This window comes from Cherax quadricarinatus, chromosome 30 (assembly GCF_038502225.1).
Source record: "Cherax quadricarinatus isolate ZL_2023a chromosome 30, ASM3850222v1, whole genome shotgun sequence".
Lineage (NCBI taxonomy): Eukaryota > Metazoa > Arthropoda > Malacostraca > Decapoda > Parastacidae > Cherax > Cherax quadricarinatus.
In genome coordinates, this window is record NC_091321.1 from 340,332 (window position 1) to 363,467 (window position 23,136).

General features: G+C 37.7%; 1 protein-coding gene across 1 annotated transcript in view; it reads right to left on the reverse strand.

Annotated features, from left to right (window-relative positions):
• Megf8 (multiple EGF like domains 8) overlaps positions 1–23,136 on the reverse strand; it is a 62,635-nt gene that overhangs the window by 10,371 nt on the left and 29,128 nt on the right. Inside the window, exons 11-16 of the mRNA XM_070089822.1 lie at positions 16,569–16,720; positions 13,184–13,424; positions 12,715–12,906; positions 10,965–11,119; positions 10,505–10,688; positions 2,751–3,222 (exon numbers count right to left, since the gene is read on the reverse strand). Coding sequence (XP_069945923.1) covers positions 2,751–3,222; positions 10,505–10,688; positions 10,965–11,119; positions 12,715–12,906; positions 13,184–13,424; positions 16,569–16,720 — 1,396 coding nt within the window. The remainder of the gene's footprint in view (positions 1–2,750; positions 3,223–10,504; positions 10,689–10,964; positions 11,120–12,714; positions 12,907–13,183; positions 13,425–16,568; positions 16,721–23,136) is intronic.

Sequence of the window (23,136 nt, forward strand, 5' to 3'; positions counted from 1 at the left end):
ACTTCTTTACTAATGATACTACCAAATGTGAATGCATTCTGCATGGAAGAACTAACTTTCACGTTGTATTTTACTCATCATTTAACATAAGTAAACTCTCTGAGAGCCTTATGAAAATACAGGCAGACTGATCTTAGTGTGCTCTAACACAGCGTGTCTTTAATAGAAATGTATTCATATTATGTATAATAAAAAATTAGGTTTAAATGCCATTTAAAAAAATGCTTCAGGCATGAAAACATTTCTGTTTAGAGATTTATAAGGCCTGTGGAGAGCTGGCTGCTGACTCTGGCTCAACATGGAGTATGCTATATTGGCCCTTTTAACTTGAACAGATGTCTGGCTCACAGTTGTTAGCTAATTAAACAAACAGATGGCTCATAGCCGTCTACTGCTCACTAGTCACAAACATCTTCAAACACTTCTTCATCAATAAGTAATAAAACAAGGAATTTAAAGTGATAAAATGCTTCCATGTCATTACATTAGATGATATCAAGATGCTTGATATCATCTAATAACCATGTACAAGTTGAATCGGCTGATAAAACAAGTACGTCTAAGGCATATACCATTCGCTAACATTAACACTTTCACATGCTGCTTTATCAACAAGCAATAAAACAATCAATTTAAGATATGATGAAATTCTTCCTTGTTACTATTATAAACAAAGAAAATTACATAGTAAACCACACGATAAGTGTCATGTGATAAAATGTATGAATCATAGCCTTCTACTGTGCAGTGAGCTATATGACCATCTCTGAACACTTCTATATTAATAAGCAAGAGAAACAAAGGATTTAAGGTAGGGTACAACTCTCTTTTATAACTTTTTAAGCATATTTTATACTGATAAGATTGTATATATTTATAATAGTCACTGGTCATGTATTAGCCATCTTTGTTCTCTCTGGACAGTGCTATGCCCATTTTCTTTGGAAGTAATAGATGATATACTGCGTCAAACACCTGCATTGAACACAAGGCGAGGAGCTGAGACTCGACCCCTGTAAATACAATTAGGCGAGTACAAGCTTCCATTGTTTGTTTAGCAAGTTTTCATTTAAGATGTGTGTATACACCAGTCTGGATTTTTTGAAGATGCTGTGAATGTAACCTTGTTTTTCCATACAATATATGTATTACACAGCTTAAAATTATACAGCGCTAATTTCAGGAATGTAACTCGCATGTTATGCGAGGAGTTCTAACCATATCTTAAATAATTTTAAATACTAATGTTATTTGGCATCTTTATTATGAAGTCCACAATGAATTGAGGAACTAGCCCAATGATTTTTAACAGGAAACAATATCTAGAATGTAGAGGCACAATACCTACAGATACATATATAAAGACTACCTGCAGAGCAAGTGCTAATGGGTCCAAATTCGCCTTTGGATTGAGCTTTATCAAGTCATACATAGGATACGTTTTTTCCCCCCACACCTGCACTCTGAAGAAGGGGTAGGGATGCTGTGGTCAGAGAAGTAATCTGACTGATGTTGGCACATTTCTAGAAAGACAGCAATTTAGTGAATGTTGGTAATGTTACCATGCCTTGGCAGGAGACGGCTGTTGTGTTTAAAAGTAAATAAATAAAAAGTAAGTGATTGTGTGCAAGTGTATAAAAATGCTTCCTGTTGATAAAACTCAACCCTGAGCATAACGTGCTCCCAATAAAAGCCTGCTCTGGATACTGTCTTTAAACCCATAATTAATCTAAATGGATCATTTCTCTTGTCAAGAAGAAATGCAATAATAAAATGAATTGCTCTGTTTATCAGTTAAGAACTTTTAATTCTTCTCCAACAAATGATGGTGAGTGCATAAGCAGTGCCAAACTGATAATAAAGATTTTATTGCAGGAAGCAGTCTTGTAATGCACAATATATGCAAAAGTAGGTCACAGAAGATTTTCTCAAGCACTATCACTAAACTGTTCACCTACACTTTCAACTGTATGACTAACCAAGTACTTTTATTGGATATTTTCAGCGTTGAATTATAATCATCACACTTGGCCTCTGTAATTTTTTTATGTTCATATTCCCTGAAACTACTCAGAAAGTAATAACTTTTTTTTTTTTTTATTTATAAATACCTCTAAAATTACTATTTCTGCATTCTTTATTGCTTAATTTGTTCTTTTTCCCTTGTATCTCAGCTATTTTAAATCTTACACCTTCAAACTTTATCCTCTATGACAAAATACTCTTCATTATTTTATTTAAGTATTTACATTTTTCTTATCTAGCTTTTCTTGGTGATGCATCACCTCTGCTTCTAAATCTTAAGTTACCTTGTGTCTTCATTTATGCTAAAAAAAATTTTTCTTGATCTTAGGTTACCTTATTCCTTCAATTATGACTACAGTAACAGTTTCTTGATCTTAAGTTACTTTGTTCTTTTGCTTATATTAATGTAGCTTTTCACTTATACTAAATTAGGATGCTATGGATCTTATGTTAGTTCTCTGCTAAAAATAATTCATTCTGCTAAAGGTGGCTCTTAACATACTAACAGTTACTGATTGTCACACTACTGAAAGGCACTGCAAAAAATGCTATACATGTATATTCCAATAAGTAAGTGAAAAGAGACTGTTTTAAATGGCACACCAAACCTGATACTCAATGATATTTCCAATAAACCCAGCCAATAAGAATAATAAAAGAGTATTAACAAATGATCACTCATTTGAATAAATCTATTCAAGATAAACAAGTCAAACTAGCATTACCTGATGCTCACGCTGAACAATGCTACAATCGTCTCCAACAAATCCTAGTGTGCAGATGCAGCGCCCATAACCGGAGTGACATTTGCCTCGTCCTTCTGCTTCTGAGCATTTGTTGGGGCAGATGGGAATGTCACAATGGACCCCAGACCACTTTTCATCACAGACAAGCTTGTTATTGGTGCATATTCGGTTGTGCCCTGCATTTTTCACACAATGCAACACCTCATAACTGGCATTGAATCCTTGTGCAGGATCATTTTTTTCATAGAATACAGTCATAAGCCCAGAGAGAGCCTGTACAGTCACAGGATAAGATGCCTGACTTGCACAGAATGCTCCCACAATGATGTGATTTTGTCGGTCCCAACGTACATTGCCCGAAACGAAATTTGGGAGTCCATCATACACATAGAGGATTCCTGTTCCACATTCTATGTTAATTTCTTCTATTGTTATCTGAATGATATAGGATCTGAAAAAATACCAGTTTGCATAACTTCATAGCAAATAGAGTTGTTTAGATATTGGCAGAGATAGTAAATAATGAAAGCATGTTAAAAAGGCTTAAAGATACATAGCCATTAAGGATCTGGAGAAAGGATAGGATAAGGTGAATTTCAAGGAACCATGATGAGAACCAAGGAGGTATGTGGCGATAACAGTATGTGTATCAGTTGGTGGTACACTGAATAACTGGTTTAATATAAACAAATGAACTACATGTGTATCTACTATATGACCCTAGTAGTGTTCAATGTCCTGTACCATGTAGTGCCCAGGAAAGTTGCAGAGGTGGTTCAACACACAGCATCTGATATTCAATATGAACAAGTGAAAGCTCATACAATTTGGAGAAATAGTAGACTAGAAATGAAATACAAAACTACGAGAGAAACTACAGAAAGATTTAATGTGGCCTCTGAACCTATTGGAAAAAAATAAATCATAGTGCATAATTAAAAATCAGCAAGGAAAAAAAAAAAAATCAAACACTACATATGGTGGAAGTCTTGGCTGTAAAACTGATGTGAAAACAATTTTATTACAACAAATTTAAAAAGAATTATAGGAATTAATTAAAAATATGGCAACAAACTGCAAATTTTAATACATTTTGACTCGATATTAACAATTCCTGGGGTTGATTGGCATATTTTCAAATAGTATGCAGATCTGTAGATTTATTTTGAAGTGTATTGGTTTTCATCCAAATGTGAACCTCATTAAAAATAATGCTTCACTATGTTGTTTAAGACAGTAGAGTCAATATCTCAGAGGATAAAAGTACAGTGTCATCAGGAGAGAGAATTTGTACAAGTAGTTGGCCAACATATGGTAGCTCATTGATATAAATAAAAAATGAAGAGCGAGCCGAGAATGTGGCCATGGGTCATCATTGTTTTTGGAAGAGTGCTTATATACGCTTCAGAATTTCCACACAGGAAGAGAAATCAATTTGCTCAAAAGGAAAGAGTAAGTCTTATTAACTCTGCTACTGAGTGTCTATGGAATAATGAAACTGGTTGAACAAAATATTCACTTAAACAATTTCTTTGGAATGCATCCTCACTGTTAAATTGGTGTACACTGTACTACACACATGCACACACATTTCAACAAACTACAATTTTTTTTTTTTTTTGCAGTTACAGGTAGAAAACACAGTATCCTGTCTACTCTCCCTTCCACAGTTATATACCAAGTCAGAAAATCAGTTTATAATTTTGCTGCTCAAACAACCATAATTTTTTTTATTATTACATCAGCCATTTCCCACCAAGGCAGGATGACCCAAAAGAGAAAAAAACACTTTAATCCATCACTGTCTTACCACATATCAACACCCCTTTTTCTGAGCGCAGGCACTCAAATCCCAAATCTGGCTTGCCAATTTCCATGAATCCCTTCATAAATGTTACCTTGCTCACACTTCAACAGCACGTCAAGTTATTTTTTTTTTTTTTTTATTATCACACCGGCCGATTCCCACCAAGGCAGGGTGGCCCGAAAAAGAAAAACTTTCACCATCATTCACTCCATCACTGTCTTGCCAGAAGGGTGCTTTACACTACAGTTTTTAAACTGCAACATTAACACCCCTCCTTCAGAGTGCAGGCACTGTACTTCCCATCTCCAGGACTCAAGTCCGGCCTGCCGGTTTCCCTGAATCCCTTCATAAATGTTACTTTGCTCACACTCCAACAGCACGTCAAGTATTAAAAACCATTTGTCTCCATTCACTCCTATCAAACACGCTCAAGCATGCCTGCTGGAAGTCCAAGCCCCTCGCACACAAAACCTCCTTTACCCCCTCCCTCCAACCCTTCCTAGGCCGACCCCTACCCCGCCTTCCTTCCACTACAGACTGATACACTCTTGAAGTCATTCTGTTTCGCTCCATTCTCTCTACATGTCCGAACCACCTCAACAACCCTTCCTCAGCCCTCTGGACAACAGTTTTGGTAATCCCGCACCTCCTCCTAACTTCCAAACTACGAATTCTCTGCATTATATTCACACCACACATTGCCCTCAGACATGACATCTCCACTGCCTCCAGCCTTCTCCTCGCTGCAACATTCATCACCCACGCTTCACACCCATATAAGAGCGTTGGTAAAACTATACTCTCATACATTCCCCTCTTTGCCTCCAAGGACAAAGTTCTTTGTCTCCACAGACTCCTAAGTGCACCACTCACTCTTTTTCCCTCATCAATTCTATGATTCACCTCATCTTTCATAGACCCATCCGCTGACACGTCCACTCCCAAATATCTGAATACGTTCACCTCCTCCATACTCTCTCCCTCCAATCTGATATTCAATCTTTCATCACCTAATCTTTTTGTTATCCTCATAACCTTACTCTTTCCTGTATTCACCTTTAATTTTCTTCTTTTGCACACCCTACCAAATTCATCCACCAATCTCTGCAACTTCTCTTCAGAATCTCCCAAGAGCACAGTGTCATCAGCAAAGAGCAGCTGTGACAACTCCCACTTTGTGTGTGATTCTTTATCTTTTAACTCCACGCCTCTTGCCAAGACCCTCGCATTTACTTCTCTTACAACCCCATCTATAAATATATTAAACAACCACGGTGACATCACACATCCTTGTCTAAGGCCTACTTTTACTGGGAAAAAATTTCCCTCTGTCCTACATACTCTATCTTGAGCCTCACTATCCTCGTAAAAACTCTTCACTGCTTTCAGTAACCTACCTCCTACACCATACACTTGCAACATCTGCCACATTGCCCCCCTATCCACCCTGTCATACGCCTTTTCCAAATCCATAAATGCCACAAAGACCTCTTTAGCCTTATCTAAATACTGTTCACTTATATGTTTCACTGTAAACACCTGGTCCACACACCCCCTACCTTTCCTAAAGCCTCCTTGTTCATCTGCTATCCTATTCTCCGTCTTACTCTTAATTCTTTCAATTATAACTCTACCATACACTTTACCAGGTACACTCAACAGACTTATCCCCCTATAATTTTTGCACTCTCTTTTATCCCCTTTGCCTTTATACAAAGGAACTATGCATGCTCTCTGCCAATCCCTAGGTACCTTACCCTCTTCCATACATTTATTAAACAATTGCACCAACCACTCCAAAACTATATCCCCACCTGCTTTTAACATTTCTATCTTTATCCCATCAATCCCGGCTGCCTTACCCCCTTTCATTTTACCTACTGCCTCACGAACTTCCCCCACACTCACAACTGGCTCTTCCTCACTCCTACAAGATGTTATTCCTCCTTGCCCTATACACGAAATCACAGCTTCCCTATCTTCATCAACATTTAACAATTCCTCAAAATATTCCTTCCATCTTCCCAATACCTCTAACTCTCCATTTAATAACTCTCCTCTCCTATTTTTAACTGACAAATCCATTTGTTCTCTAGGCTTTCTTAACTTGTTAATCTCACTCCAAAACTTTTTCTTATTTTCAACAAAATTTGTTGATAACATCTCACCCACTCTCTCATTTGCTCTCTTTTTACATTGCTTCACCACTCTCTTAACCTCTCTCTTTTTCTCCATATACTCTTCCCTCCTTGCATCACTTCTACTTTGTAAAAACTTCTCATATGCTAACTTTTTCTCCCTTACTACTCTCTTTACATCATCATTCCACCAATCGCTCCTCTTCCCTCCTGCACCCACTTTCCTGTAACCACAAACTTCTGCTGAACACTCTAACACTACATTTTTAAACCTACCCCATACCTCTTCGACCCCATTGCCTATGCTCTCATTAGCCCATCTATCCTCCAATAGCTGTTTATATCTTACCCTAACTGCCTCCTCTTTTAGTTTATAAACCTTCACCTCTCTCTTCCCTGATGCTTCTATTCTCCTTGTATCCCATCTACCTTTTACTCTCAGTGTAGCTACAACTAGAAAGTGATCTGATATATCTGTGGCCCCTCTATAAACATGTACATCCTGAAGTCTACTCAACAGTCTTTTATCTACCAATACATAATCCAACAAACTACTGTCATTTCGCCCTACATCATATCGTGTATACTTATTTATCCTCTTTTTCTTAAAATATGTATTACCTATAACTAAACCCCTTTCTATACAAAGTTCAATCAAAGGGCTCCCATTATCATTTACACCTGGCACCCCAAACTTACCTACCACACCCTCTCTAAAAGTTTCTCCTACTTTAGCATTCAAGTCCCCTACCACAATTACTCTCTCACTTGGTTCAAAGGCTCCTATACATTCACTTAACATCTCCCAAAATCTCTCTCTCTCCTCTGCATTCCTCTCTTCTCCAGGTGCATACACGCTTATTATGACCCACTTCTCGCATCCAACCTTTACTTTAATCCACATAATTCTTGAATTTACACATTCATATTCTCTTTTCTCCTTCCATAACTGATCATTTAACATTACTGCTACCCCTTCCTTTGCTCTAACTCTCTCAGATACTCCAGATTTAATCCCATTTATTTCCCCCCACTGAAACTCTCCTACCCCCTTCAGCTTTGTTTCGCTTAGGGCCAGGACATCCAACTTCTTTTCATTCATAACATCAGCAATCATCTGTTTCTTGTCATCCGCACTACATCCACGCACATTTAAGCAACCCAGTTTTATAAAGTTTTTCTTCTTCTCTTTTTTTTTTTTTTTTTTTTTTTTTTTTTTTTTTTTTTTTTTTAGTAATTGTATACAGGAGAAGGGGTTACTAGCCCATTGCTCCCGGCATTTTAGTCGCCTCATACGACACGCATGGCTTACGGAGGAAAGATTCTTTTCCACTTCCCCATGGACAATAGAAGAAATAAAAAAGAACAAGAGCTATTTAGAAAAAGGAGAAAAACCTAGATGTATGTATATATATATATGCATGTGCGTGTCTGTGAAGTGTGACCAAAGTGTTAGTAGGAGTAGCAAGATATCCCTGTTATCTTAGCGTGTTTATGAGACAGAAAAAGAAACCAGCAATCCTACCATCATGCAAAATAATTACAGGTTTTTGTTTCACAGTCATCTGGCAGGACGGTAGTACTTCCCTGGGTGGTTGCTGTCTACCAACCTACTACCTAGTCAAGTTATATAAAACCATTTGTCTCCACTCACTCCTATTTAACATTCTCATGCATGCTTGCTGGAAGTCCAAGTTCCTTGCAAACAAAACCTCCTTTACCCCCTCCCTCCAACCATTCCTAGGCTGACTCCCACCCTGCCTTCCTTCCATTACAGATTTATACACTCTCCAAGTCATTCTATTTTGTTCCAACCTCTCTGAATATTTGAACAACCTCAACAACCCTCCTCAGCCCTCTGGATAAAACTTTTAGTAACCCCACACCCCCTAATTTCCAAACTATGGATTTTCTGCATTATATTCACACCACATATTGCCCTCAGACATCATTTCCACTGCCTCCAGCCTTCTTGTTGCAACATTCACCATGCATGCTTCACACCCATATAAGTGTGTTGGTATAACTATACTCTCATACATTCCCCTCTTTGTTTCCATGGATAATGTTCTGTCTCTGCACACCCCTTGGTGCACCACTCACCTTTCTTCAATCATCAATTCCATGATTCATCTCATCCTTCATAGACCCATCTGCTGACAAGTCCATTCCCATATATCTGAATACAATGACTTCCTCCATATTCCCTCCCTTCAATTTCATGTAAAATCTTTCATTACCTAGTTTTAATGTTATTCTTATCACCTTCCTCTATCCTATGTTCACTTTTAATTTCCTTCTTTTACATACTCTACAAAACTTGTCCACCAACCTCTGCAACTTCTCTTCAGAATCTCCCAAAAACAGTATCATCAGCAAAGAGCAACTGTGACAACTCCCACTTTGTGTTAGATTCTTTATCTTTTAATCCCACATCTCCTGCCAACACCTGAGCATTCACTTTTCTTACAAGTCCCTCTATAGATATATTGAACAACCATGGTGGCATAACACATCCCTGTCTAAGGCCTACTTTTACTGGAAAATCATCTCCCTCTCTTCTACATACTCTAACCTGAGCCTCACTATCCTCATAAAAACTCTTCACTGCTTTCAGTAACCTATCTCCTATTCTGTACATCTGCAACATCTGCCACACTGCCCCCCTATCCACCCTATCATATGACTTTTCTGAATCCGTAAGTGCCACAAAAACCTTTTTACCCATATCTAAATACTGTTCACCTATATGTTTCCCTGTAAACACTTGGTCTACACACCCCGTACCCTTCCTAAAGCCTCCTTGTTCATCTGCAATCCTGCTCTCCATCTTACTCATAATTCTTTCAATAATAACTCTACCATACACCTTACCAGGTACACTCAACAGGCCTTTTATTTCCATCAAACTGGCCATATCCCACCAAGGCAGGGTGACCTAAAAAGAAGAGCAAAAGTTTATCTTTTAACTTTAGTAATGTATACAGAAGGGCTAACTAACCCCTTGCTCCCGGTACTCTTATGACATGCATGGCTTATGGAGGAAGAATTCTGTTCTATTTCCTCATGGAGAAAAGAGGAAATAAACAACAATAAGAACTAGCAAGAAAACAGAAGAAAACCCAGAGGGGTGTGTATATATACATATATGCTTGTACATGCAAGTGTAGTGTAACCTAAGTGTAAGTAGAAGTAGCAAGGCATACCTGAAATCTTGCATGTTTATGAGACAAAAAAATGACACCAGCAATCCTACCATCATGTAAAACAATTACACGCTTCCGTTGTACGCTCACTTGGAAGGACGGTAGTACCTCCCTTGGTGGTTGCTGTCTACCAACCTACTACCTAGGACTCAGGCTTATTTCCCTATAATTTTTACACTCTTTGTCCCCTCAGCTATTATTAAGTGCAATATTAAACTGTGCTAAGCTTTCATATATACTATAAATACAGGCACAATCCAGTGGTAATGAGAATAATTTTTCCATGTACAGTGGACCCCCGCATAACGATTACCTCCGAATGCGACCAATTATGTAAGTGTATTTATGTAAGTGCGTTTGTACGTGTATGTTTGGGGGTCTGAAATGGACTAATCTACTTCATAATATTCCTTATGGGAATAAATTCGGTCAGTACTGGCACCTGAACATACTTATGGAGTGAAAAAATATCGTTAACCGGGGGACCACTGTATTGGTAGCACATGAATTATGTGAAGGCTAGAGTTTAGTTGAAATCTATGTAAACTAATAAAGACATACACACACAAGAGCATAACTTACCCAGTTTGGAGGGCGGTAAGGGGCTCTAAAGTGTCACCAGCAGTAATTATCCACATACAAGTTGCAGATGGCTCCAATCCAGTTGTCTGTGCTCCCAAGTAGCCTTTTGTTGCTTCATACAAAATATTCCGAGCACTGCATTCTCTAAAGCAACGTCCGCCGTTACTTGGATCACCATAAAATCCTAATAAAAAAAAATTATGAAATTGCAACAGTCATATTTTTTCTTGTGAATTTTCCTTGGAATATACATGTAAAGTCACCCACTAATTTAAATTATATTGGTGCTCATAACTATAGTACGCAGAATAAAGACAATTTTGCAAGATTCTCCCAAGTGCATAGTGATGGAAAGCAATTAAGAAACCTTGTCATTCACTTAACAAAACACACATTACATCTCAATCAATGAGTACTTGTCAAAATTCACAGTAGCACTCGAGAAAACGAAGAAACAAACCTGGCAAGCATTTGTGACAGTTATGTCCATCGGTATTATGGATACAGAAGCACTCTCCAGTAGTCTGATTACACTGTCCAAGGGTTTCATCCCAGTGATCATTGCATTTACACATCTGACACCCGATAGTTGTAGCATTACCAAAGTTTCCTGCCCTGTAAAAAATAGAAAAAAGAAAAAAAGAATTCATATGTAGTCTTACAGTAAGAACTTATTTTTAAATTTAATTACAGCTTTCCAATCGCATTACTGCCACCCTACTGTAATTTCAGTACAAGTGCTAACAATATGAACAAACAGAAAAAGTATAGTACAGTGGAACCTCTACCTGCGAGTTTAATCCGTTCCATGACCTTGCTTGCAACTGGATTTGCTCGTTTGCAGAGTCAATTTTCCTCATTTAAATTAATTGAAATGCAATTAATCCATTCTAGTAGAATTCTGTACTTCAATAATTTCGCTAATATCAACTCTACGGCTTATTTACCTATCTCACTTCATCTAATATGACATAATAAACAACATAAATAACATAAAAACCTGATATATACTCTAAAATTAATAAAATGTCATTCATGTAGTGGTATGGGCGGTGGAGGAGAGTTTGTCTGGAGACCGGGCAAAATACTTCATGAATAATTTCGCTAATACCATCTATACGGCTTATTTATATATCACAGTTCATCTAATATGACATAACATACAATATAAATAACATAGAAACACGATATATACTCTAGAATGAATAAAATATGTCATTATGTAACAGGTTGAGGAGGCCACAACCGCTCCCTCTTTGTTGTGGTAAACACTGCCATCTAGTGACGGCCTTTTGAAGCCGTCTATTATTAAAATTATTATATGCAGTACATTATTATTATTATATATGTATTATTATACATATTATATTATTATTATTATTATTATTGTATTATACTATTATTATTATAATATATGTATTGTTATTATTCATATTATTATTATTCATATTATTATTATTCATATTATTATTCATATTATTACTATACATATTATTATCATTATTATTATATAAATTATCTGTAATTTTTATTCACACAAAAAATATAAGATTTACTGTTATTCCTTATTGTAATAATTGTATAAATATGTCAACCCATTCACAACTGCATATTGAAATGGACAGTGACGTCATTTGTTTACTCTGAGACAGCCAAGCAATGGACCATTTCTCCTAGGTTGAGCTCAATTTCAAGGCATTTTTAGTCATGAAAGCAATCAAAATCGTATCTATTTCTGTAATATTTCTAATATATTCTGCAATATGTCTGCAGTCTCAAGGATGGGTTGGGGTGCTCAGTTCAGAGGTCCACCTGTGTTGTGATGCTTACACATTTCTGGCAAGACAGCTAATTAATAAGTGATGGTGAATGTTTTCTTCTCTGGGCGACCCTGCCATAGTGCAAAATAGCTGATCAGGTTAAAAATAAAATTTCCTGAACACATTCACTCAGTATACCAATTCATGTCTCATGCAAAAAACTTATGTACACAGCTTAAGCTTGATATATATGTTCCAATTTTGGATTATATTTCTGATACATTTTCATGAATACCTTTTAGGTGATAAAAGTTAGCAAACCTAATTTCTTTGACATACCCTTTAATTAAAAAATAGTTATGTGTATTACTGATTGGTACTGTATTACAAATAATGCAGTTTGGGGGACAATATTTATATTTAACTTAGATAAAAAGTAAAAATACTCACTGACAGAGGTGACAGTACTGCCCATCAGTCCCGTCTCGGCATTGATCGCAGATGCCAACCCCTTTGTGACACGTTGAGTGGTTGTTACAGCCACAGTTTGTGGCACAGTCTGGCCCCATCCAGCCTAGGTTGCAGACACACTTATACTCAGGATGGCCAGAACAGTACCCATGGATGCAACTTTCATAGCATCTGAAATATAGTGAAATTTCATAGCAAATGTAATATAGAGACTGTTTATAAGAGTATCTGCTAAAGCAGATTACAATAGAATACATACATACAAAATTGTGATTCATAGAGAATAGCATCATAAAACAGTGGAAATACAACTATTACCCAATTCTGCAAACCTTTAATTATGATAAAAATAAAAAAAATCAAGAGACAATTATTAACTAAAATTTCCATTAAAGAACTAAATCTCAATATAACTGTAATATATAAAAGAAGCATATTACACACATACGTTCTTTCACACGTGTCATGTCCATTTCCACGAAAGCCTCTACTGCAGGTGCAGTTAAATCCTGGGTGGGTATTAGAGCATGTTGCATTAGGATGGCAATCATGAAGTGACAGTTTGCACTCATCTACATCTGGGCACATTGCATAAGCCCAATTGCTTTGTGAAACTTGTAGGTCCACAAAAACTGATGTATTCTCACTGGCAGCTAGTAACAGGGGGCTAATAAGGCTGCCACAATCTCCTGCAAAAAAAAAAAAAAAAAAAAAAAAAAAAAAAAAAAGTAAATCAGTACTTAACATATTCTCTCAGCCTCTTCTTATCACATTACCTTAAACCAATAGTACAAAACTCACAGCCTTAAAATTTGTGCAAGAGACTCAGTATATAGACTTTAACTCAGGCAAATCTGCAGGTTCAATGGAATTATTTGGTGCATCTTCTAAGGATATAATTAATGCCAATACCAATTACTCTATCTAGGATTACCAAAGCCTGACAATTGTCTTTCAAATGTAAAGAGGCCTCAATATACTCATCTTAACCCATATAGTGCTTCATTTACATACTGTTTCCTAGACTGCTAGTTGCATTTCTAACCGAACAACATAGTGACTCTTTGATACACAGTTTGGGCAACTCATAGATAATACAGGCTAACTTAGGCACAGCCTTAGCATTGAATTAAGCTAACAACTGCAAGTTGTTTAACCCTTTCAGGGTTGGTGCCGTACTAGTACAGCTTGCACGCCAGGGTTGGTGCCATACTAGTATGCATAAATTCTAGCGCCTTCAAATCTAGCAAGAGAAAGCTGGTAGGCCTACATATGAGAGAATGGATCTATGTGGTCAGTGTGCGCAGTATAAAAAAAATTCTGCAGCACACAGTGCATAACGAGAAAAAAAAAACTGACCGTGTTTTTGGTTTAAAACAGCATCTTTGCAGTGTATTTTCATATGCTATTTACGATTGCATTCTAGCTTTCCTGGTCTCATTTTATAGAATGGAAGACATATTACAGAAATTGGGATGATTTTGATTGGTTTCACAATGAAAAGTACCTTGAAATTGAACTCAAAGTAGCAGAAATGTTTGATTTTTGCCAAAGTTCAAAAGTAAACAAGACATGCCATGCTTCCAATAAACGTCAACTGGTGAGTCTAATATTCTTTCACGAGTGCGCTGATATTATTTATACCATTTCTATACTAATGCAGTAGTCTGCATAACAGTAAATGTATTTTTTTTTTTTTGAGAATAAAAATTCAAAGTGGAAAGCAAAGGAAATGTAACAGAGGCCTTGGGACATGACTAATGAACAAAGGAAATGTTATTTTAGTGCCAGGAATGTCTGTCTTGTTTATTCTGGACCCTATTTGGAAACTGGCATCTTTTGAAATTTGTGTGAAATTGGCAAAATTGCCAATTTCTGACCACTTTATTGGATGGTTGAAATTGGTAAATTGGTGGTTTCTTGTACTCATTCAATAGAAAAAATGGAGTTCTACGGAAATAGTTACAATTTTTGTTGACTGGTACATTGGAATTTGCCAAAAATAGGGCTCAAAGTGGGCAAAATTGCCGATGCGTAAACATCATCAAGACCGCTAACTTTGCGAGAGCATAATTCCGCAAGTTTTCCATCAAATTTCATACTTTTGGTGTCATTATGATCGGGAAAAGATTCTCTATCATTCCACAAGAAAAAATAATTTTTTTTTTTCAAAAAATTTCCGACCCTGGGAACAAGTTTAGGAGAGGGCCTGCTGACCCTGAAAGGGTTAACTATCCATGCATACAGTTCTAAGAAAAGTGATTACTAATCAGTATTAAGACATGAAAGATAAATGCTATTGTGTTATGTTTATGAACTAACTATAGTAAACTTCCAAATTAAGGTTTCTAATTAGCAGAGTTTGATTATCCAAAACTTTATCTTTGGAGCAGCTCAGGAATAAATTTATTTATTTTTGATGGTTTCAAGGTGTCAGTACTTTCTAGGGAGCTTAGCACATCACTGCTAAATTGAAAATTAATCATAAAAGTTTTTTTTCTGGTCAATCTTTCTTATGAATGTCAGTATTAACCATATTAGAGCAATATTTAAAGAGATATGACTTCTGAAACACAAAGTATGCCTAAATTTTTATTTTTATCTAGGCACCTCTGCAAAGACTGATTATGTGTGAAAAATAGTGAAAGTAATATTTAGTGAAGGGATTCAAGGAAACCGGTTATCTTTATATAGCCGGACTTGAGTACTGGAAATGGGAAGTACAATGCCTGCATTTTAAAGAAGAGGTTCGGGATATTGGCAGTTTGGAGGGGTATGTTATATATCTTTACATATGCTTCTAGACTGTTGTATCTGGGTGACTCTGTAAGGACAATGATTATGTGTGAGTGAGGTGAAAAGTGTTGAATGATGATGAAAGTATTTTCTTTTTGGGTCACCCTGCCTTGGTGAAAGACAGCCGACTTCTTCTTTCAACAAACTGGCCATATCCCACCGAGGCAGGGTGGCCCAAAAAGAAAAACAAAAGTTTCTCTTTTTAAATTTAGTAATTTATACAGGAGAAGGGGTTATTAGCCCCTTGCTCCCGGCATTTTAGTCGCCTCTTACAACACGCATGGCTTATGGAGGAAGAATTCTGTTCCACTTTCCCATGGAGATAAGAGGAAATAAACAAGAATAAGAACTAGAAAGAAAATAGAAGAAAACCCAGAGGGGTGTGTGTATATATATGCTTGTGTATTATGTGTGAGCGAGGTGAAAGTGTTGAATAATGATGAAAGTATTTTGTTTTTGGGGATTTTCTTTTTGGGTCACCCTGCCTCAGTGGGAGACGGCCGACTTGTTGAGGAAAAAAAAAAAAATGTATGTGTAGTGTGACCTAAGTGTAAGTAGAAGTAGCAAGACGTACCTGAAATCTTGCATGTTCATGAGACAGAAAAAAGGACGCCAGCAATCCTACCATCATGTAAAACAATTACAGGCTTTCGTTTTACACTCACTTGGCAGGATGGTAGTACCTCCCTGGGTGGTTGCTGTCTACCAACCTACTACCTAGGACGGCCGACTTGTTGAAAAAAATAAAATAGTGAGTGTTTCTTTCTTTTTGAATGATGGTGAAAGTGTTTGTTTCTTTTTGGGTCACCCTGCCTTGGTGGGAGACAGCTAATGTGTCAAAAAAAAAAAATTATATTATATGCAGGACTTTCATAAATGTAGCTCTCTGAACCAATTGCACAAACCTGTTCTAAAAGATGCGGAGGCAGAAGTGTGGAGAAAATTTTACTGTAACCCTGCAGAGGAATAGTGACAGATGTTGTGCAAGGCATAAATATGATATAAATTAAATTCAAATACTGCTTGAACATTTTTACCTTTATTTGGTTGTGAAAAATCACCAGCAGTGCAAATACCAATGGTAGGATTGAACACATTGTAGCACCAACCACAGCTGAGAGATTCCAGGCAAGCATCACAGGACAGAAGATTTTCACAAACTTGACATTCAGTAGCGTCTAGATTCATCCTGGAAAATATTGAAAATTTGTTACAAAAAATTTACACACTTGTCTGCATGAATGCTGCAATATTATCTATGAAGAGTAAATAGTCATAATGTTGTAGTTGAAGCACTTCACAACTAATGCACAAACTGGGCCATAAAAGGTTCATTCTGAATTTAACAATGGACCAAGACAAACATTAGTTTTATTTTCAAATTATGGGTTAGTTATGCTTGTCACCCATGCCATGTGTATTCCAATTATTGTAAAGATGTGCCAATATTTTTACTGGTTTGCAGTCGTCTCTCTTCTGTATCCATATCCTGTCATATTCCCAAACCTAGAAAGACATAATTCTAAGCAATATGAAAATGTCTAGATTGCATATTGATCCTCATAATGACACCAAGTAGGGATGTGACCTGGTTATTTGGATACATACAAGTTAGATAAAAGTGCGAGCCTATTTGTATGATTTATTTATATAACAACCAACTTCATCCTGTTGAACATGTCACTAAATATCTATTCCAAAACAAGGAGAATAACTGTGAATGCACCAATTTAGATTTTAACATTGCTCAGATTGTAAATGCAATAAATATATAATACAGCAAACCCTCTCATAATGCACAAAATATGTTACTGAAAATCGGTAACCTATGAAAATTAGCTTTATGAAGTGAAGAACATGTTTGGAAAAAAAGGGCTATACAGTGGACCCCCGCTTAACGATCACCTCCCAATGCGACCAATTATGTAAGTCTATTTATATAAATGCGTTTATACGTGTATGTGTGGGGGTCTGAAATGGACTAATCTACTTCACAATATTCCTTATGGGAACAAATTCGGTCAGTACTGGCACCTGAACATACTTCTGGAATGAAAAAATATCGTTAATCGAGGGTCCACTGTATTTCAGATACCGTACTGCCAAATTTGCCAAAAATAAAAAAAAAATGAATGTGTTAGACAGGAGTGAATGGAGACGAATAGTTTTTGGGACCTGACAAGCTGTTGGAGTGTGAGCAAGGTAATATTTTTTGAAGGGATTCAGGGAAACCAGTTAGCCGGACTTGAGTCCTGGAAATGGGAAGTACAATGCCTGCACTTTAAAGGAGTAGTTTGGGATATTGGAAGTTTGGAGGGACATCTAAACTGTCATATCTGAGGGCCTCTGCAAAGACAGTGATTATGTATGAGTGATGGTGAAAGTGTTGAATGATGCTGAAAGTTTTTTCTTTCTTTTTGGGTCACCTTGCCTTGGTGGGAAATGGCCAACGTGTTAAAAAAAAAAAAAAAAAAAAAAAAAAAATATTCTACTAGGCAGAAATTACTACAGTTTACCTTACCTTAATTGTCAGTCACTACTTAAGCATTTTCAACCCCTTGAGGGTCTGTGCTGTAGTTCTATGGCTTTGAAGCCAGGGTCAGTGCCATAGTACTGCATCATTAGCTCAGTTCACTCAGATAAGCTGTGAGTGGTAAATCTGGGCCTAGATATGAGAAAATGGGTCTATGTGGTAAGTTTGCACCATACAAAAAAAATCCTGCAGCACACAGTGCATAATGAGAAAAAACTGACCGTGTTTTTGGATTAAAACAGCGACGTTGCAGTGCATTTTTGTGTGGTTTTTATGGTTGTATTTGCAGTTTCTTAGTCTCACTTGATAGAATGGAAGACATATTACAGAAATAGAGATGATTCTGATTGGGTTTTGGAACAAAAATTATCATGAAATTGAGCTCAAAGTAGTGGAATTGTTCAATTTTTTGCTGATGTTTAAGAGCAAACAAATCACATCTCATGTCCAATACACGTCAACCGGTGGGTCTAATGTGCGTTCATGAATGCATTGATATTCTTCATACAATTATTGCAATATTGCATAACAGTAAATCTTCTATTTTTTTGACTAAAAGCTCCTTTTGTGAATAAAAAAAAATCAAAATGGAATTCACATGTTAAGCCTGGAAACATAACTAATGAACAGAAGAAATGTTATTTTAGTGCCAGGAATGCCTGCATTGTTTATTCTGAACCCTATTTTGAAAATACAATATTTTGAAATTTGTGTGAAACTGGCCAAATTACCAATTTATGATCACCTTATTGGGTAGTTGAAATAGTTGACTGGGCAGTTTCTTGTGCTCATTTGATAAAATAGAAGGCATACTAGCGAAATAGCTAAGAATTTGGTCAACTGGAACAATGTAATTGACCTAAAATAGGAGTCAAATTGGGCAAAATCACTGATGCTTAAACATTACTGACACAGCAAAATTCATGAAGGTATAATTTCGTCAAATTTTGTACTTTTTGTTTTATTATCTTCAGAAAAAGATTCTCTACCATTTCATAAGAAAAAATAAAAATTTTTTTTTTTAAATTTTTGGACCCTGTGGACACTTCAGATTTAGGGTCTGGACCCTCAAGAGGTTAAGAGTGTAAGGAGGGTTAACATGGTTCTACTGGGAAAGGGTGGATGCACCAAGGTTTATCTGGTGGCCTGGTGGTTAACGCTCTCGCTACACACGGTGAGGGCCTGGGTTCGATTCCCAGCCAGAGTAGAAACATTGGACGTGTTTCTTTCACCTGTTGTCTATGTTCCCCATCAGTAAAATGGGTACCTGGGTGTTAGTCGACTGGTGTGGGTCGCATCCTGGGACACTGACCTAAGGAGGCCTGGTCACAGACCGGGCCGCGGGGGCGTTGACCCCCGGAACTCTCTCCAGATAAACTCCAGATAAACACTTGGTACATGTAAATATAAAAGTCACATGTATATCTAATTATTACAAAAAAAGTGATTTTTAAGATGGTAAGTTTACTCATTTTTTAATAAAGAGTTCGGGATACATAAATACAACATTAAAATCAATTAATCTTTAATATAATATAAAAATCAATCTTTGGTCTAGAGGTATTTAAAATATATATACATGTTACAATAATAAATTATAATTAGCATTTTACTAAAATAATAAATAATTCGTAACCCTACACAGGGTACAACTTCCTTGACACTCCTGTGTCACTATATATATATATCTATGCTAAAATAATAAATTATACGTAACATTTACAGTAATAAATTACAATCAACTCCTTATGACGCTCCAGTGTCTCTCACGACACTCATCCGTGGTGTGTTGTGACGCTCCCTCTCAACTGTGTCACTTGACACCCTTTCTTCCGTGTAATGACGCTCCTGCTCAACCGTGTCCACTAGACACCCTTTTCTGTGTCACACGACACTCCTACTCTCCGTGTCACACGACACCCTTTTCTCTGTGTCATACACAATATCTCTACTGTCACTCTTGACACCCTTGTCTCTGCATCGCACACTATCACCCACAGCGTCTTTCTCGAGGCCAGTCACATGATACTATTCAATGAACACTACAACCTGACCATCTTCAGTGTCACACGACACCCTTTTCTTCTCAGTGTTCCACTACGGTCCTGTAGCATATCTCAGTGTTCCACTCCATACTTGCTTAAGTGTCACACTATGGTCCTAGCCCAGGTCAGTGTAACACTCCAACCTTTTCTTCATGTAATGTCCCACTAAAACTGTGGAGAAATTTTCTCCAGGAGGGGGGTATCAGCCCCCATCAGCCCCCTTCAGCCCCTTTCAGCCCTGAGGGGCCCAGCCCTCTCAGAAGGGGCAAATATCTTGTTTACTGCTACAGCGAGTAATTGATCCCAGATGCAGTACCAGTATACGGCCTGTGGTCAAGCGACCGCCGCTCCTTGCAGTCCAGTGTTGCAGAGTGTATTTTAATAAGAGACAGTACATCTCTTACCTTAGCAGGACAATTAAGGAAAATCCTGCTCCTACTTTATTACCATAGTAAAGATAGTGGACATTGTTGTCTATGCTTAAGACACAAGATTTAAACATTCTGCTTTGCTTCATCGGGGAAGTGGCAAGGAAGCAAAAGTACTAGGTCAGCTTTTCCTTTGTGCTGGGGGCAGTGACGGCGTGGAGCATTGTGGCGTCTTCAGATTACTTTTGACTCTACTGAGAGTGACACTGACGCTGTGCATTAGTGTGAACAAAGTGTCTCACAAAACACAATAAACACTTACAGAGAAGTGTGATCAGCTTCTTTAGTGATAAGATTGTGAACAATAAAGACAAATCTTGTGGAACATAGTGTACCAGTGTGCGTATTCCTAGACTATGGAAGACGTGGACATCCAAGGACACTTCAGCTTCTATCAAGTCACCGATACCTGTCGAAGGTGTGAAGAACACCATAGCTCACGTTACAAGAGCAAGGTAGGTTACGAATTTCTTGTAGTACGGGGGACTGCGCAGTTCTTGAGTCGCAAGGAGTTTGTAATCAACCTATAGTCGGCAGTTAGGTGCGGACTTTTGAGTCCACACAAGTAAGTTTGTCAGCCATCAGTGAATGAAATATGCTGACATAACACCCCATAGGGGTAATTTATTGTTTACAAATTATAACTCATTTCAGCCTGTTGAGGAATGACTTCGACAGCTTCTCAAGACCTCGTCTGCAGGGGCGGCTGTGCAGGCGATGAGCTGTCTTTCTAAGTTAAGTTTTCCCTATACGAATGGTATAAGCTTAGCTGGTAATTCCATTTCTCAACAAAAACAGCATCAGATGACTCCGGCCCACAGTTGACCAGCGTAGGCGGTGAGTCCGCAGACATCACCGGTAGTCCTGTAAATACTCTCTAAGGCCGGTAGAAGTACACCATAAGATGGTCTGGTGAGTACTATCTACCGCCTTCAAGACCAATTGACACACCGCAAGGTGGTCCGATGAATTACTAGTAGATCTATACCATGAGGTGTTCTGGTAATTACTGCTGCGGTGCATACCATGAGGTGTTCAGGTACATACTGCTTCTAAAGCCAGTAGATATGTACCATGAGGTGTTCAGGTACTTACTGCTTCTAAAGCCAGTAGATGTGTACCATGAGGTGTTCAGGTACCTACTGCTTAGATGCGTACCGTGAGGTGTTCAGGTACTTACTGCTTCTAAAGCCAGTAGATGTGTACCGTGAGGTGTTCAGGTACGTACTGCTCTAAGGCCGGCTCAGCAGTCCCCACAATGGGTTTGATGACGTACCCAGTGGTACTGCCGGCCGGCAGGTTAACCATTTAACCGCTAGTTTATAAATAACAAAAAGGCACAATACCGTGACTGGAACGATACACAAATAACCCGCACATAAAAGAGAGAAGCTTACGACGACGTTTCGGTCCGACTTGGACCATTGACAAAGTCACTTTGTCAATGGTCCAAGTCGGACCGAAACGTCGTCGTAAGCTTCTCTCTTTTATGTGCGGGTTATTTATGTAACCGCTAGTTTGGTAGGGGGCCACAACACCAATGAACATACATAAAATATTAATATAAAAATGTGGGAGACAGCATCATATGGGCCCTCAATATTTCAACATTGTAACAATAATTTTTTTAATGTAACGAGTTGTCTCTCATTGAGGCAGGGTGAACCAAAGAGGAAAACTAGAAAATTTTTCCTCTTTTTACATTTAGTAATTTATACAGGAGAAGAGGTTATTAGCCCCTTCCTTCTGGCATTTTAATTGCCTTTTACAACACTAATGGCTTACGGAGGAAGGATTCTTCTTCACTTCCTCATGAAGTTTACTGTAGTTCATTTTTATTATTTGCAAGCAGGTATTTCTGCCCTTAAGGGCAATGTGTGGTGTAAATATTATGCAGAAAATTCGGAGTGTGGAAATTAGGAGAAGGTGTGGAGTTAATAAAAGTATTAGTCAGAGGGCAGAAGAGGGGTTGTTGAGGTGGTTTGGTCATTTAGAGAGAATGGATCAAAGTAGAATGACATGGAAAGCATATAAATCTATAGGGGAAGGAAGGCGGGGTAGGGGTCGTCCTTGAAAGGGTTGGAGAGAGGGGGTAAAGGAGGTTTTGTGGGTAAGGGGCTTGGACTTCCAGCAAGCGTGCGTGAGCGTGTTAGATAGGAGTGAATGGAGACGAATGGTACTTGGGACCTGACGATCTGTTGGAGTGTGAGCAGGGTAATATTTAGTGAAGGGATTCAGGGAAACCGGTTATTTTCATATAGTCGGACTTGAGTCCTGGAAATGGGAAGTACAATGCCTGCACTTTAAAGGAGGGGTTTGGGATATTGGCAGTTTGGAGGGATATGTTGTGTATCTTTATATGTGTATGCTTCTAGACTGTTGTATTCTGAGCACCTCTGCAAAAACAGTGATAATGTGCGAGTGTGGTGAAAGTGTTGAATGATGATGAAAGTATTTTCTTTTTGGGGATTTTCTTTCTTTTTTGGGTCACCCTGCCTCGGTGGGACACGGCCGACTTGTTGAAAAAAAAAAAAAAAAAAAAAAAAGGTATTTCTGAATGTGAAATGACAGCAGCAGTACCCCACAGTATTGCCTCTTA